Below are 15,709 nucleotides of genomic sequence, written 5' to 3'. Positions count from 1 at the left end.
GGAGGGGAGGGAGCACACACCACTGGTCGGAGTCCCTGGGAACCCTTGACGTTTCCTGCGTGGGGCCATCAGACAGCTGCTCTCCAGCTGCTGGGTTTTAAACAACCCCGTGCCTGAAGCACTGGTGTGTGTGTGTGTGTGTGTGTGTGTGTGTGTGTGTGTGATGGGGGTGGAACCAGCTGCTTGTCTTAGGAAAACCATGTGGCTGTAGGTGAGGGCACCTGGCCTCCTGGTGTCTGAGCGAGGGTGGCTGGGTCTGCCTGCCTCTCCAGCGGTGGGAGGCTGAGTTAGAATGGATGTGAATTCCCCAGAAAAGTGTCCCAGGTGGGGTGGCTCTGATGCTTCAAAAGGCAGCTGCTTAGCAGGGCATCTTCCATCATGCTGGGAACCCTTCCTCCTCGGGCATCTCGAAGCCGCCCTCAGCAACCTGTGCACGCCAGGCAGGGTGCCCCGAGCTGTGCTCCCCCAGTGGGTTACAATGGATTTTCATGGCCACTCGGGTGACCAACTGTCCCCATGTGCCCAGACGGAGGGGTTTCCTGAGACACAGGGCTTTCAGTGCTAAAACCAGGAACATCTTGGGCAAACTGGGGTGTCTGGTCACCCCGCACAGCAGCGAGGGGGCTGGGGTGGTTCTGCCAGAGAGCTGGACGCTCGCAGTGCCCCACACCTCCTTAGTCCAAGGGTGGCAGGAGCTACCCCTCCTGTCCTGGCTGCTGACCCCCACTGAGCTCCAGGTCTTCAGGTTTCTCCTGCCTTCTCATCTCTGCTTCCGGACTTTCCCATGCTCAGGCGAGACTGGGCTGGGTCTCTCCACATCCTGCTTGGATCCTCCGAGGACTGCCAGCCCGGACTCGGGGTGCCCAGGGTGCCCTTGGATGGGGCCAGGGTCCTGCATATCCCCCGCTTCCCACAGACCACCTGCTCCAGAGGCTGACAGAGGGGGAAGCAGGGAGCAAGGGCGGCTCTCGGACGCTCTTCTGGGAGTCAGCACTGCCAGCTGGGGTGGTCACCTCGGCTGGCTGCGCCATGGTCTGAGCTCTGAGTGGGCTGGAAGTAGCAGGGGGGCTCCTGGGGGAGAATAGGAAAAAGAGGACTGCCAGGTGGGGGCGAGGGGGGCTGTGGGGCTCAGGAAAATGCATTCTAGCAGCTACTCTCCCGACGGCGAGTCCCTGCTGGGAGCTGGGCGTGTGCAGAGCCCGGGAAGTGTGGAGGGAGGGCCCGCCGGCCTGGGGAAGACGTGGGGCCTCTGGTGGGACCCTGGGAACCTCAGAGTAGGCAGGGTCTCTGGGAGCAGGGCCTGCCCTCTGAGAAAGGAACACCGCAGGTGGCACACAGGCTGAGTGTGCCAGGTCCTAGACGCTAGCACTGCCCACCAGGCCAGGGCTGGGGGGGGGGGGGGTCAGGAAATGTCTGCGCTGCCTCTTGGTGGTTCGGTGGGGAAAGGGGCCTTTCCTCGGTGGTCTCCAGTCTCAGGGATGTCAGCCCTGGCCCAGGCCTCAGCACTGCCCATGGAGAAGGAAAATCATACCAAAGAAAAAGCCAGTTACAGATGAGCCCCAGGCCCTGCCCTCCCACCCTGCTCCCCTGCCCCACAGCACCCAGGACTCTGCACACGGCCAGGAGGCAAGAAGCCCCTTCTTCTGGGACGGCTCATGCCCGTGACACAGGGCTTGCAGGTCGAGGCTGGCGGCTGTGGAGGTCTCTGCACCGGCCGTCCATTTGTCTGTCCACAGGCAGGAGTCGGTCTGTGCGTGGGCCGTCAGACCTTGGCCTCCAGCATCTCCAGGAAGAGTTTGTGCATGGGCACCTTGCCCTGCAGTTTGACGCTGTAGAAGTGCTGCACGGCCTTGGAGGCCGTCTGCCGCAGCAGGGGCAGCGTCAGCAGCAGCTGGCCCGTCCTCCGCGGCTCCGCGTGGCGCTGGCTCAGCTCGTAGTCCTGCAGCGCCTCGTGCAGCAGGTCCTGCAGCTTCTGGACCGCCTCCAGATCCTCGATGTACATGGAATCTGTGGGCACAAGGGCGAGCGTCAGCGGCCCTGGGTGGAAAGCGCCACCAAGGGGCCACCACAGGACCTTGGGCTCTGCTCGGAAGCCATCCAAGTCCTCACTTTAGGGAGAGGAAAACCAAAGGTCAGAGAGGTTGGGCTGCAAGTCTGAAGTCACAGAGTCCACAGAGCCGGGGACAGATCTCTATCTATGGAGGACATTTCTTGAGAAACCACCAAGAGATAGAAGCGGAGACCCGGGAGGGCTTGGACAGGGACAGACCTCCCACTGCCCTGCTGGTGCTGGGTGCGCTCTGGGGCAGACCGGTGAGGCGGCACCCTGCATCCCTCGCTTGCTAGCTATGTGACTTTAGGCAAGTTACTGAACTTCTCTGTGCCCCATTTTCCTCACTGGGAAATGAGATGATAGCCGTACCTACCTCAAGAGGTTAAACGAGTTAATACAGGTCAAGGGCTTAAAACAATAAAAAGTAAGTGTCCAGCTAGTAGTATCATCACCATCACCACCACCACTATCATGACCACCACATCACTATCACCACCACCATCAACACTGCCACCACCATCATCACTATCACCACCATCATCACTATCACCGCCACCACCACCACCACCACCACCATCATGACCACCATCATACCATCACCATCATCATCACCATCACCACCATCATCACTATCACCACCATCATCACTATCACCACCACCACCACCACCACCACCACCATCATGACCACCATCATACCATCACCATCATCATCACCATCACCACCATCATCACTATCACCGCCACCACCACCACCACCATCACCATCATGACCACCATCATACCATCACCATCATCATCACCATCACCACCATCATCACCATCAACACTACCGCTGCCAGGCACCCGTTTTAGCCTTTAGTACAATCGCTAACCTCACAAAATGCTGGTTGCAAAATACAGACAGACGAGGAGGCTGAGCTGTGTCTGGGTGCCCTGTGGTGGGTTCTGAGATAGCATGGCTGGACACATGGGCACAGTGGTGAAGGTAGCTATTGGAAGAGACCCTTGCAATCTAAAACCCTGGGGAGAGCTTTGAACTCTGGCCATGAATTGGGGATTCAAACAAAATTTACCTAAATCTCAGCAGGTCAGGTGTCCACTGATGGGTGGGTTACAGTTAGGTCTGAGCTGAAGCTAAGGGAATATCCTGGAGCCCATTCCCTGGCCTCAGGAAAAATAACCAGCCTTCTTCTGATGTTCCTTAAAGATCCTGAGCCACCATCCTGAACTGCAGCCCCGGTGCCGCCAGAGGTGGGAGGGAACGGAAGCATGCGCGTCAAGGGAGCTTGAAGCTCCAGGTGTGTATCCAAGGAAGGCTGGGCAAGTTTCCTCAATCACTCAAAGAAGCAGGGCAATTCCCGCCCTGGCCGCTTTGGCTCAGTGCTTAAAGAAGCAGGGCAATTCCTTTGCATGTTGGTTGGTTTAGATACCAGACTGCCAAGGGCAACTGTACCAACCAGATGATACCAATGACTGCCCCCCGACCTTCTGGGTCCACGCTCAGCCTGTGCCTTCAAGGCTTCTGCCTCTTTCTCTTGGGAGGATAGCAGTAGGATGAGCTAGATAAAACTCTGGAGTCTTAGATGCTGTGTGGCTTTGGGCAAGTTACTTAGCCTCTCTGAGACTGTTTCCTGTTCCGCAAAATGGAGCAAATAAGAGTGCATACCTCACAGAGTGGTGTGAGGGTTAAATGAAGTAGCACGTTACCTGGCACTTAGTAAGCACCCAATAAATGTTACGATCATTATTGTGAGGACTCAGACTGGGGGTGAGTGCCCTTGCAGAGCTGGGTTATTACTGGCCCTATACCCAAGACCCCTCCACATTTTTCTGCTCCTGTTCCCAGTGAGGACCCTGTGCCAGCTGCAGAGGAAGCAGGGCTCCACTCCACTGTTTACAGAGCTTGCACTAAAGATATGCTGGCCCCTGTAAGGCTGGGACCTGGCCGTCCAGATGCCCTGCCTCCTGCCAGCTTCCTTCCCCCTCCCCCTCCCCCCTACCCAGGAGGCCAAAATTGGCAGCTGCCTTCGACCAAAAATGAAATAAAATAACATTGCAAGATTAATTTCTTTGCAATCCATCAGCTCGTCCATATCGATGGCATTGATAAACTGTTAATTACAAAATCAATGGCTATGATTTTTTTCTGCTGTCAGGGAGCCTTGGAGAGGGCCAGGACACGGGATGAAAGTCGCCGGCAGGCTCTCAAGGGGCCATGATTTGGGGCCACAGCCTGTCTCTGTGTGCTTCACCCTCCGGCCTAGTGTTAGCGCCCTGAGCCACATCTGAGTGGTCCTGTCCCATCCACTCAGCGTCAGCATTGGCACCCACAGTGTCCACCGGGGCTGCCACCAGGACCCCGGCAATGATCTCCTGGCTCCTGGCTCTTTTCCAGCTAACACACTGTCTGCCTGGGTGACTTTCCTACCTTGCTGCTGGGGACAGATCACCCCCCCCCCAACTCTCATGGTTCCCTGTACTGACCCTATTACAACCCAATCCCTTCACAGGCCGGGAGCCTCTATGACCCCAGACTGCTTTTCTAGCCTAACCCCCAAACAGGCCTGTTCTCCCCCGTTCTGCCGGAAGCTGATTGCCTCACTGTGCAGCCAGGGCCACAGCGTCAGACCCTCCGCCTGCAGCCTCTTGTACCTGCACATACGCGGCAGGATGGCTTGGTAGGTGCCACTGGGGCATGAAGTCTGGATTCCTGGAACTTCGTCTCACATGACCAAGTGTGTATTTAGGCAAAGTGCGATGCTCACAGAAACTCCTGATGGGCTCATGTCACCAAACCACCATCGGTCCTTAGGTGGTGCGTGTGCTTATTCGTGTGAGTGTGTGTGTACATTTGTGTGTGTGTGTGTATGTGCGAGTATCTGTAAGCATGAGTGCACGCCTGTATGTCTGGACTGAAGAACCTCCCGACAGCCCTTGCAGCGTGATGTTGACGGGAGGGAGGAAGGTGACAGCTGAGTGGCCTCCCAGCTCCACTGTCTCCTCCCAGCTGGGAAGCTGGAGCTCCAGTCTGCTGTGAGGTGGTCCGGAGGATCCAAACGGCCTGCCAGCCTTGCTGTCTCACTGTGGTCGCCCTGTGTCCTCCGCTCTCACGGTGGCCCCTCGCCTCCTGTGCCCATCCACACTCCCAGCCCCTCTGCAATGCTGCTTAAGACGCTGCCCTCTGAACAGGTGAGCACGGGGGATGTGAGGGTGGTGACACTACCCCGTATGACATGTGACAATGGAGATCTGTTGTTATGCATTCGTCAAAACCTCTAGACCTGAACAACGCAGAGTAAAAACCCTGATGGCACCTATGAAACTTTGTTAATAATAATGTATCAATATTGGCTCATTAATTGTAACAAATTACCACACTAATACAAGAGGCTCATAATAGGGGAACTGGGTACAGGGTAGGGGGTTTATGGACTTGTATACCATCTGCTTGTTCTGTCCATTTAAAACTGTACTGCCGCCCTGGCCGGTTTGGCTCAGCGGTTGGAGCGTCTGCCTGCGGTCCGGAGAGACCCGGGTTCGGTTCCCGCTAAGGGCATGTACCTCGGTTGCAGTTAGTCCCCGGCCCTGGTTGGTCGTGCGGGTGGCAGCCACTCGATGTGTCCCTTTCACATTGATGTTTCCCTCTCTCTCTCTCTTCCTCTCTCTCCCTCCCACTTTATCTGTGCAAGAAGTGGAAAAATGTCCTCGGGTGAGGATAAAAAAAATAAAATAAAAAAATAAAACTGTACTGCCCAGCCAGTGTGGCTCGGTGGTGGAGCATCGACCCATGCACCAAAAGGTCGCCGGTTTGATTCCCGGCCAGGGCACATGCCCAGGTTGTGGGCCAGATCCCCAGTGGGGGGCATGCAGGAGGCGGTCAGTTGACGTTTTCTTTCATTGATGTTTCTATCTCTCTCCCTCTCCCTTCCTCTCTCTTAAATCAATAAAGAAAATAATTTTTTAAAACTGTACTAAAACCCTAACAGCATCAGCATTCTCTCACAAAACACACATCACAAGGTGGGAATCTTAAGGTAGAAATGGTCTCTCTAGAAGCATGTAACATTTTAATTACTATTTTGCAGTTATTTATTAATAAAAGGGATTTGAACTAAGAAATGCTTCCCTCTTTGTATCAGGTCAGATTCCCCAGAAGCAGAGGCTGCGGCAGGGGCTCAGACACATGGGGTGTATAAAGGGCAGCTTTCAGGAGAGGAAGAGGGGGGCTTGACCAGAGGGCTGGGCACCTGCAAGACAAGGAAGCCTGGGCTTCCCCTTGACCCCACCCTGAAAGGGATTCAGCCTTCTGCTCCCCTGTGTGGGCCCACCATGTGCTGAAGGTGCCGGGGGGTGGGTGTGGCAGGTAACCCTCCTGTTGGCAGGTGAGGGTGAGTCTCTGGCGAAGGGGGCACCTGTGAGCTGTCAGCAGCGGGGCCCCCATGTATGGACCCAGGAAAGGGGGTCTGATCGTTCTCTGTGAAGCCATTTGCTAGGGGGACCCACTGACCCGGTTAGCCAGGCACTGATGTGTCCTGGGAAAGGGGACTTTCAGGAAAAGTACAACAGTATCAAGCAAGCCAGTTGGTGGCCCTCTTTGTACTGTCTGTCTGAACTGTCCCCATCCGGGAGCCAGCTCTCCCTCCTCTGCATGCTGATAACACTGTTTCCTCTATTAATAATAATGATAAAAATTAATATTTATTGAACATTTCCCCCAGGCCAGGCACTGGGCTAAGTGCTTTATCTTCAGTCGATCATTTCATACAACAGCACTTGGAGGAGGCCCTGGGATACCCCCATTCTACAGACCAGGACAGAGCTCAGGAAGGGTGCCGACGTGTCCGAGTCACACTGCTGCCAAGGATCAGAGTTAGAATGTGAACTTGGGTCGATCTGACCCAGACTTGAACAGGTAACCCTTGTAGCAGAATCACGTGTGTGTGCTGACTCTGTCTTTAGGGTAGAGACCACGCCTTTCTCCTTCTACGCCCCGGCGTGGTCCCCTGCATCAAGAGTATGCCACATGTAGACACAGATTCGACGACATGCAAGCTCATTCCTCTGTGCCAGCTTCTTCCCAGAAGCTGGTGGGAGCTAAAGAAATGGAGCGAGGCCTCCTTTGGACACCAGACTCAACAGCTCAGTTGGAAGGTTTTCTCTCGTGGGCCCAAGCAATTTGACTGTGAGCTTCAAGGAATGGGCATTAGGTCAGGTTGATTTTGGAATCATAGGACCTTGATTTGACTCCTAGCTCTGTGTAACCCTAGACAATTTGCTTCACTTTTCTGAGCCTCAGTTTCCATATCCGTGAAAACGGGGTTAAAATAAGAATTTTGCTCACAGGGCTGTTTGTAAGAGTGAAATAAGTTCACTCATTTATTTACCAGGTTGAGCACTTATTATGGGCCAGGTATGTTGTCAGAATAATATAGTTATGTACAAATAAATCCCTTCCATAGTCTTGTGGGGTAGGGACTGTTTACTGTCCCCATTTTACTGACAGACAAACTGAGGCACAGAGTGGAACAACCTGCCCAAGTGAAAGAAGCAGGATTTGACTCAATGACCTAGCTCTGCGATCTGTCCTTAACCAGCGTGCTGGTCTGGAGACCAAGGGCCCAGCACAGTGCCCTGCAAGCAGGGCTTAGGAAACACTCCGCCAGTGCCGGCCTTCATCGCCATCCTTTAACCCCAGACCACCCCTTGCACAATCTTTGGTGACAAGAGGCTCCAGCATCTTCACATAGGCCTCAGGGTGATGCTCCCTGGGCCTGGCGAGATGTCTCAAAGCTCCACCCACGGGTCCCACACTCGCTGTTACCTGAGTTGGCCAGAGCCAGGGCCTTGAGCGTCACAAACTCCTCTTTCTCCACCTTGAGCTTCTTGTACCTGCGCACCAGCTGCAGGATGGCCCGGTAGAGCTCCAGCAGCCCCGCGAGGCGGGAGTGCTCCTCGTCCATGATGTAGTCCTCGGCGTACACCAGCTTGTCGTCGTAGGGCAGCGAGCGGTACGCGATGCCCAGGATGAGGATCTCCATCCAGGCGCTCTGCAGCAGGCTCATCTGGTCGCCCAGGGAGAGGTTCGAGAAGCCTGAGGGAAGAGGGGCCAGGAGGGCAGCATGGTCAGGTGGGTGGGCCAGGGTGTGCCCCTGCCCCTCCCTCTGTAGATTCAGGGCTCCTCGCCCTTCCCTTGGCGAATGAGTCAGGCCTGGATTTCGTGGAAAAGACGTACCTAACGAGAGCTCAGTCAATGTTGACTCTTGTTATCATCATCATTACTATTAGTTCTATGGTATTTTTCAAACGTCTGCAGAGGCTTTTTGATTAATGAAACGCATCTGTAATTTAAGGAGTTACTGAGTTCACGGAATAGTCTGGGGAGGTCGCAGGCTTCCCGGGCTGCTCAAGCCAGGAAGGTTCTGATGTGCTAAAGGGCTGCCTGACCCTCAGTGCAGAGACCCAGGGGCCCAACCAGGAACAAGGACTCAGCTGTTCCCGGCCAGTGACCTCCGGTGACCACCACCTGGGGCTACAAAATGCTCAGGAGCCCCAGGGTCAGGGGGCACTTTGTCACGGGGCAGCTTGTTCCCCCAGGGGTCAGACCCCTGCTGCCCAGGCCCATTACTCTCCATTTAACAATGACCCAGCATGCGCCTGGCTGGTTTGGCTCAGTGGTTGAGCGTCAACCCATGTACCAAGAGGTCACTGGTTCGATCCCTGGTCAGGGCACATGCCCAGGTTGTGGGCCTGATCCCCAGTTGGGGGCATGCAGGACGGCGGCCAATCGATGTTCTCTCTCATGGATGTTTCTATCTCTCTCTCCCTCTCCCCTCCTCTCTCTCTTTAATATCAATAAAGAAAAAAACAATGAGCCCTGGCCAGTTTGGCTCAGCGGTTAGAGCGTGGGCCTGCAGTCCGGAGAGACCCGGGTTCGGTTCCCGCTAAGGGCACGTACTTCAGTTGCAGTTTGTCCCCGGCCCTGGTTGGTCGTGCGGGTGGCAGCCACTCGATGTGTCCCTTTCACGTCGATGTTTCTCTCTCTCTCTCCTTCCTCTCTCTCCCTCCCACTCTATCTGTACAAAAAATGGAAAATATCCTTGGGTGAGGATAAAAAAAAAAAAAAAAAAGAAAAACACAATGACCCAGCAGTCTATCCTGTGAGCCTGGGCGTAGGGATGCTCCGGGACTGTGACACTGCCTTGTCCAGTGTGGTCTAAAGATTGCCTGGGCTTGAATCCCGACTCCCCGTTTACTAGCTGTAGGCTGACCTTGGGAAAGCTGTTCAGCTTCTCCAAACCTCAGCTTCCTCATCTCTGAAATGGGTGTAATAGTAGTGCCTGCTTCAGAGCGTGGCTGGTGAGGTCTAAATGAGCCAGTGGTTATAGGACACACAGCACAGTTATTATTACTGATGAGATGAAAGTCTTCATCTGCAAAATGAGAATAATATACTGGAATTGCCTTAAATGTGCTTAACTTGTGCAAAGTCAGTTAGCATCGTGATACACAGGAAAGAGAGCGAGAGGAAGAAAGGAGGGAGGGAACTGATTTTCAAGTCGCCGGTCACTACACATGGGTGGCAACTTCAGGGACTGGCTCCAACACGGCCCACACCAGATGTGCTGAAAGAAGGAACAGTATCCACAAAGCCACTGGTACCATGTATCACGGCACCTGAAACTCAGGGACTTGCAGGGTAATTTGCTTATTATGTAGGACTCATCACTTCATTTGCTGACCCAGAACCTAGCCCTGCCTGGGTGCAGCGCGCTGTGAGGATGAAGATGGTGAGTGAAAGCACTGAGCCAGGCGGCGGTGATGGGTGTTGTTGTTGCTATATCACTGATGCTGTTAGCATGCTGTTGGCACGGTTCTCTCCTCCCTGTGGGACTGGCGGCCGGGGTGGTCCTGAGCTGCAGGACTGGCCCATCGCTCTGGGCTTCCCTGGAGCCCATCCCCACCGCAGCTGCTGTCCCCTGGCTCTAAAAACCACCGGCCCTCCCTGTCTTCCAACCGGTGCATGTGTTCTTCTCTAGGGGGCGCTCCTGGGGCCGGGTCCCCCTGTACTTGGCAGGCTGCCCTTCCCCTGTGAGCACCCTGAGTCCACGCATCGCAGTGCCTGGGCCCGACCTGCACATACAGGCCTTGGATGAACGCCTGGCTGTTGGCATTCAGGGGTGACCGACAAAAGAGCCGGATCAATTACGCTGATGACATGGCTGAGCCTGGATGGATGCCCCTTCGCAGGTGACAGGCTGTGGCACGGGGTCAGGTGCGTGAGTGTTGTCTGGATCCCGGTGTGGGAGCCGGTGTGTGGCTGGCTCCCTGTGGTGGCGGGGAGAGCCGGGAGGTAATAAAAGATAGATAGAAATGGACATCCAATTTCCCTTATCGGGCTTCTGAGCAAGAGAGGCCTCGGGCGACATTAATTAACAGATACCAATCAGACCGTCCACGAGGGTGTGTGTTCTAGGGAAGTGCGGGACTGCACTGGGGTGGGGGTGGGGGTCTGAAAGCAGGCTGAATGGGAGGAAGGATGTAGGAGGAGGATGGGGCAAAATTAACAGACAGTTGAACTGAAGGTGGCGGAGAGGGAGGGTGAGGTAGGTCTAGGCCTCTGGAAAACAAAAGAGAGAAGCCCCCTGTGAGGTTCTTCCTGCAGGTGTGATCCCTAGAAGAATGAGAATAACTCGCTTCTGCCCCTTTATTCATTCAACAAACATTTACTGAGCACCTACTAAGCGCCAGGCCCTGTGCAAGGCCCCGGGGACAGAACGGCAAGCGCAGACCGGAACCGGGGCTGGCCTTCAAGAGCTCACGGTCAAAAGAGAAAGACACACTGAGTGGCACGTGTCACAGTGGAGTTAGGACGATAGGGAGAGCCCTGACAAGATGAGGGCTCTGAGGACACACGGCCAGGGGATGTGGCCCAATGAGCGTCTGGGAGGCTTTGCAGGAGACGTTGGGGCTGAGCTCTGAAGGGTGACGAGGGGCCTCCGACGGCAGCGCCTCGGTGTCTGTGCGCCCTGGCTGCTGAGCTGCCTGTCATCTTCCCACCCCCGCTGCCAAGCGCCCATCCTGGTGCCAAAAGGGTGCCCAACAAGTGTTCAAGTCAGAGGAGAGAATGGACAAATGCCACTGGGCCTTGCTGCTCGAATGTCGAGAAAATGTGCCCAAGGAACTGGGTTCGTCCCTCTTAGTCCTTTAGACAGGAGTGTGGGTTTATCTGCCTTTGAGTCAGAGCCAGGGCTGCCCTCTGGGGAGGGGGCAGGGCAGACGTGGTGGGGGGGGGCGGTGCCAACCTTGGAGGATGTACCTGGGAGGCCCACAACCAGACCTCCCTGCTCGGCTGCCTGAGTAGGGAACTCGGCCCTGACTCCTCCTCCAGCATCTTCCAAAGGAGCTGGAAATAGCTCTGAAAACCAATGCAAAGTGCTGGGCAGCGCACGGCTGCTTCCTTTTGTGCCAGAAGGAGGAATATTTGACCTTTTCTAATATTTGAAAAAAGAAACACGAGGAGGAAAAAATGAGAAATAAAAACGGTTATCTCTAGGAGGAAGAAGGGGGAGGGGATCGGGCAAGAGACGAGACATCTGTGTACACATTTCTGCCTACTTTGGGCTTTTGAACCTGTCGGTGTTTAAGGTGTCCAAAGACAAAATTAAATCAAGCGCAAAATGAAAGGTAGGCTCCTTTTAATCCAGCAATTCCACAGCTAGGGATTTCTCCTAGAAAGGAGAGTATGTTTAAATACACAGGGGTAGCCTTGGCCAATTTGGCTCGGAGGTTGGAGCATCGGCCCACAGACAGGGGGGTTGAGGGTTCAATTTCCAGTCGATGACACATGCCTGGGTTTTGGGTTCGATCCTGGCCCTGGTCTGAGTTGTGCAGAAGGCGGCCAATCAATGTGTCTGTCACGTGGATGCTTCTCTCTCTCCCTCCCTCCCTCCCTCCCTTCCACTCTATCTAGAAATTGGTGGAAGGATATCCTTGTGTGAGGATTAACAACAACAACAAAAATACACACAGATAAATGTGTAAAGGTGTTTGCGTGATCAGTCTGAAGTGGTCCAAAGCAGGAAACCACCTAAGTGTAACCCCTGTAACACACACCCAGAAACAGCTTAGCATATGGTAAGTGCTACAACTGTATCTAGTTAAGTAAAAGAAGCGGGTAAAGCAATGTTACAGTATGACTCATGGAGGGGGTGGGCGCGCACGCGCGCGCACACACACACACGCACATGCACACACACACACACATGCGCGCACACACACACACACACACACACACGGTGGTTGTCTGTGCACAGGAAACCCCCAGAAGGTGCACAAGAAAGATGAGACATTTGGAACTCCTAGTTTCCACCCCATCACATCCTACAACTTTACTAGAAGCACAAATTCTTTGATTTAAACCTAAACAAAGGGGCTGAGCCCTTCCTTCCTGCCCTTCAGCAGGGCACCCCTCACGTCTGCCTCTCCATGCTGGGGTGGGGCTCCTCCTCTGGCAAGTCATGAGCAATGCTGGGACAGGGGGCTGCTGGGAGGGGTGCTGTGCCTGGCTGACCCCGAGGGCCCTGGCCCCCTCAGGCGGTGCCGAAGCTCCTGCCCACTGGCCTCTCCCCCCAGGGTTCCCACCTTGAGCTCTGCTGCCCCCAGAAAGTTGCTTTATCTGCACCAACTGATCTAATAACGCTCAGGCTCTTCCCCATCCCCCCGGCCCCCAGTGATTTGACAGCACAGCTCCTAGAATTTAAAGAAAAAAAAGAGCACATAATTTGTGGCAAGTGGAGTTCATAATCTGTTAATTTATTATCGTTTCTGTCGACCTGGAGGGCCATTAGCAGAGGTAATAAAGGGAGATGTAATTATGGGACCTGAGGCCACTCCAGACACAGCTGCTGTCACTCGGCAGCCCATATTTCATCGGCCGCTGGCGCCCTGCTCCCCCAGCGGGGCCAGCCCGTGGCTCCCTGGGCGCAGGGCCGCCGAGGGGCCTCTGGGAGGATGCCTCTGGGGTCCCCTGCGGAGGCCATGCACATGTCAGCGGGGTGGGCAGGGCCCGTGGGGGTCCCTGAGGCTGGCAGGGGAAGGTACCCCAGGCTGGGGCCGCCCGAGGCTGCCATCCATCAGGTGGTGCCTGCTGTCTGTGAAAGGCCGTGGGCTCCTGTCCTAACCTCTCACTCACCTGGAGCAAGGGGCGGACACTCCGGAGACGCGGGCTTGCCCTCTGGGCAGCCCAGTACTTGGAAACATCAACATTTGGGGGAGGGTGACTTCAGCCTGACTCAAACCAAGAGCGGCTGTGAATCGGAGCACATCCCAGCCGGCCTGAGTTCCCCACGGGATTCACCCCGTGCGTTCACCACTGTGGCAAGGGGGGCAGTTCGTGCTGACATGGTCCTGCCTCTGGCTAAGCACCGCCCAGCGCCCGCATGAGTACATCGCTTCTGCACTGGGCTTGTCCTCCGTGGCCTCTGCCCACCATCCCGCAGGCCTAACTCCGTCTGCTCTGTCCCCTTGCAGCCTATGACACCCCTCCTGCCCTCCACTCCCTCCTGGGCTCCTCTCGCTGCATTCCACGTGCCCGTCTCACGCAGGGCAAGCAGGAGGTGGGAAGTGGGCGGGTAGAGACGAGGCTGGCCGTTGGGAGATGATTGTTGAAGCAGGGCCATGGGCACAGGCAGGGTCATTGTACTCTTTGCCCTACCTTTGTTTAAAATTGTCCATGACCGCCCTGGCCTGTTTGGTCCAGCGGTTAGAGCATCAGCCTGCGGTCCGGAGAGACCCGGGTTCGGTTCCCGCTAAGGGCACGTACTTCGGTTGCAGTTTGTCCCCGGCCCTGGTTGGTCGTGCGGGTGGCAGCCACTCGATGTGTCCCTTTCATGTCGATGTTTCTCACTCTCTCTCTCTCCCTCCAGCTCTATCTGTATAAAAAATGGAAAAATATCCTCGGGTGAGGATAAAAAAAAAATAAATAAATAAAATTGTCCATGACCAAGTTTTTTGAAGGATTATCTGTCTTATTCCTAAGTGAGATCCTTGGGACAGGAATTAATCTCATTCTCTGTACCAGCCACAAATCCTAGCGAGAGATCTTACATACAGTCAATGCCCAATAAATGCCACGGCAGCTCCGAGCACCCTCTGGGCGCTGGGCTCTGGGCTGGAGGCTGCAGGAGACCGAGGCATGAGATGTGGTTTCCTTTGCTTAAGGATGGAGGAGGCTTGGGCTCCTCTTCAAAGCTCTATTCCTGAGCAGTCCTGGGAGCCAGTCCCCCTGTCTGTCCGGGAACCGAGATGGACAGGAGCAGCGAGTCCCAGGTGGGACCCAGCGTGCACCCCTCCAACTCCACCTGCTCTCTCTCTAAGGGCTGTTGAGCAGGCCTGCAGATGAGTTTTCCGTCTAATCTAAGATGGGATTAAGTCGATTAGTTTAAATATATCAGGCACTTGATGTGTCGTCGCCCTTAATATGAGGTTTACATGCAGTGGCAGAAGACTCAATTAATTAATTTTACCTTAAACACTGGAAGGTCAGGCCCAAATAATTCAGCATGCAGATTTATGCAAAATAGACAAATTAGCGTTTGAGGCAGACAAGTGAGCCCCTATGTTTATTTTATTTTTTAATCAAAAAGAATTCAGCTTTGGACAAGAAGAAACGATGATGCAAAGGGCGGGGGGGGCTTTGAACACGGTCTCTGCCGCGTGGGGGCCGGGGCCAAGTGGGCCGATCCTCCAGGACAGCAGGGAGGGGCTCTACTCTGAGTCCCATTTCACAGCAGAGGACACTGAAGCTCAGAAAAATGACATATCTTGTAATACCAGTAAGGACAGCTGGGATCAGAAACCAGGTCCGTCTGAGTCAAGGGTCTGTGTCCCCAGGACCATTCTGTCTGCCCACTGCCCTCTTGGTTGGGCACAGACAGGAGACAGAGCTGGGAACACAGGACGGGGGAGGGAATGGGTGCAGGACACAGTGCTCCTGGCTGTGCTGTGCCCTCCTGGAGGCGGTGCAGGGGTGGGTGGTAGGACAGGGAAGCAGTGACCCAGGGGACCACCAGGAGCCACCCCTGAGCCATTGCTTGGATATAGTTTCTGCTCAACCTGGAAGGGGAGTGTGTGATGGGGGAGGGGTGCCGGGGACTGTGCCTGATTTGGCCCTGGGTTAGTGGAGCAATCCAGGCTGAGGTGTCTTAAGCAGTGGCCTGACCCCCCTCTGTGCTGAACCAGCAAAAGACAGATTCAAAACTACTGAGTGTGTAATCCCGAGAGGCTGAGCTCCTTTGTAAGGGCACTCCAGTCCAGATTCCCAGGGAACCCACTCCTGAGTCAAAACACCTCCGGCCACCAGGGAGCCTCCCAAGTGGGAATTCCAGGCATCCTGCCAGCTCAGTGACACCAGCACCACCTGAGCCACAGGGGCTGTGACCAGCCCTGCCTGCGGGAAGGCCCCTCCCCTGAGCTGAGCACTCGTCTTACACTGGACCTTCTCACTGCCCCCATCACCTGTGGGTCTTGGCATCTAAAGCCTAGGACACCTTTGCTCCAGAACCAGAGCTCATGACAGACAAACAGAAAAAGGACCTACAGACAAGATCAAGTGTCCGTGCCACAGAGCTAATAAGAATCCAAGTCCAATGGGATG

General features: G+C 55.0%; 1 protein-coding gene across 3 annotated transcripts in view; it reads right to left on the bottom strand.

The window, feature by feature from the left end:
• Window positions 1–138: 138 nt before the first annotated feature.
• The window catches only part of ESRRB (estrogen related receptor beta), a 105,007-nt gene continuing 89,436 nt past the window's right edge, over window positions 139–15,709 (bottom strand). For 2 of the 3 annotated variants that reach the window (XM_036280986.1, XM_036280987.1), the window contains exons 6-7: window positions 7,877–8,146; window positions 1,589–2,007 (exon numbers count right to left, since the gene is read on the bottom strand). In XM_036280986.1, the coding sequence (XP_036136879.1) occupies window positions 1,763–2,007; window positions 7,877–8,146 (515 nt within the window). In that variant the 3' untranslated portion in view covers window positions 1,589–1,762. Of the gene's footprint in view, window positions 2,008–7,876; window positions 8,147–15,709 lie in introns of all 3 variants that reach the window. The other variant, XM_036280985.1, reaches the window with a different exon arrangement.

The sequence above is a fragment of the Molossus molossus genome, unplaced genomic scaffold (assembly GCF_014108415.1).
Source record: "Molossus molossus isolate mMolMol1 unplaced genomic scaffold, mMolMol1.p scaffold_m16_p_1, whole genome shotgun sequence".
Lineage (NCBI taxonomy): Eukaryota > Metazoa > Chordata > Mammalia > Chiroptera > Molossidae > Molossus > Molossus molossus.
The sequence above is the reverse complement of the archived record's forward strand: the minus strand, read 5'-3'. Positions and strand labels throughout refer to the sequence as shown.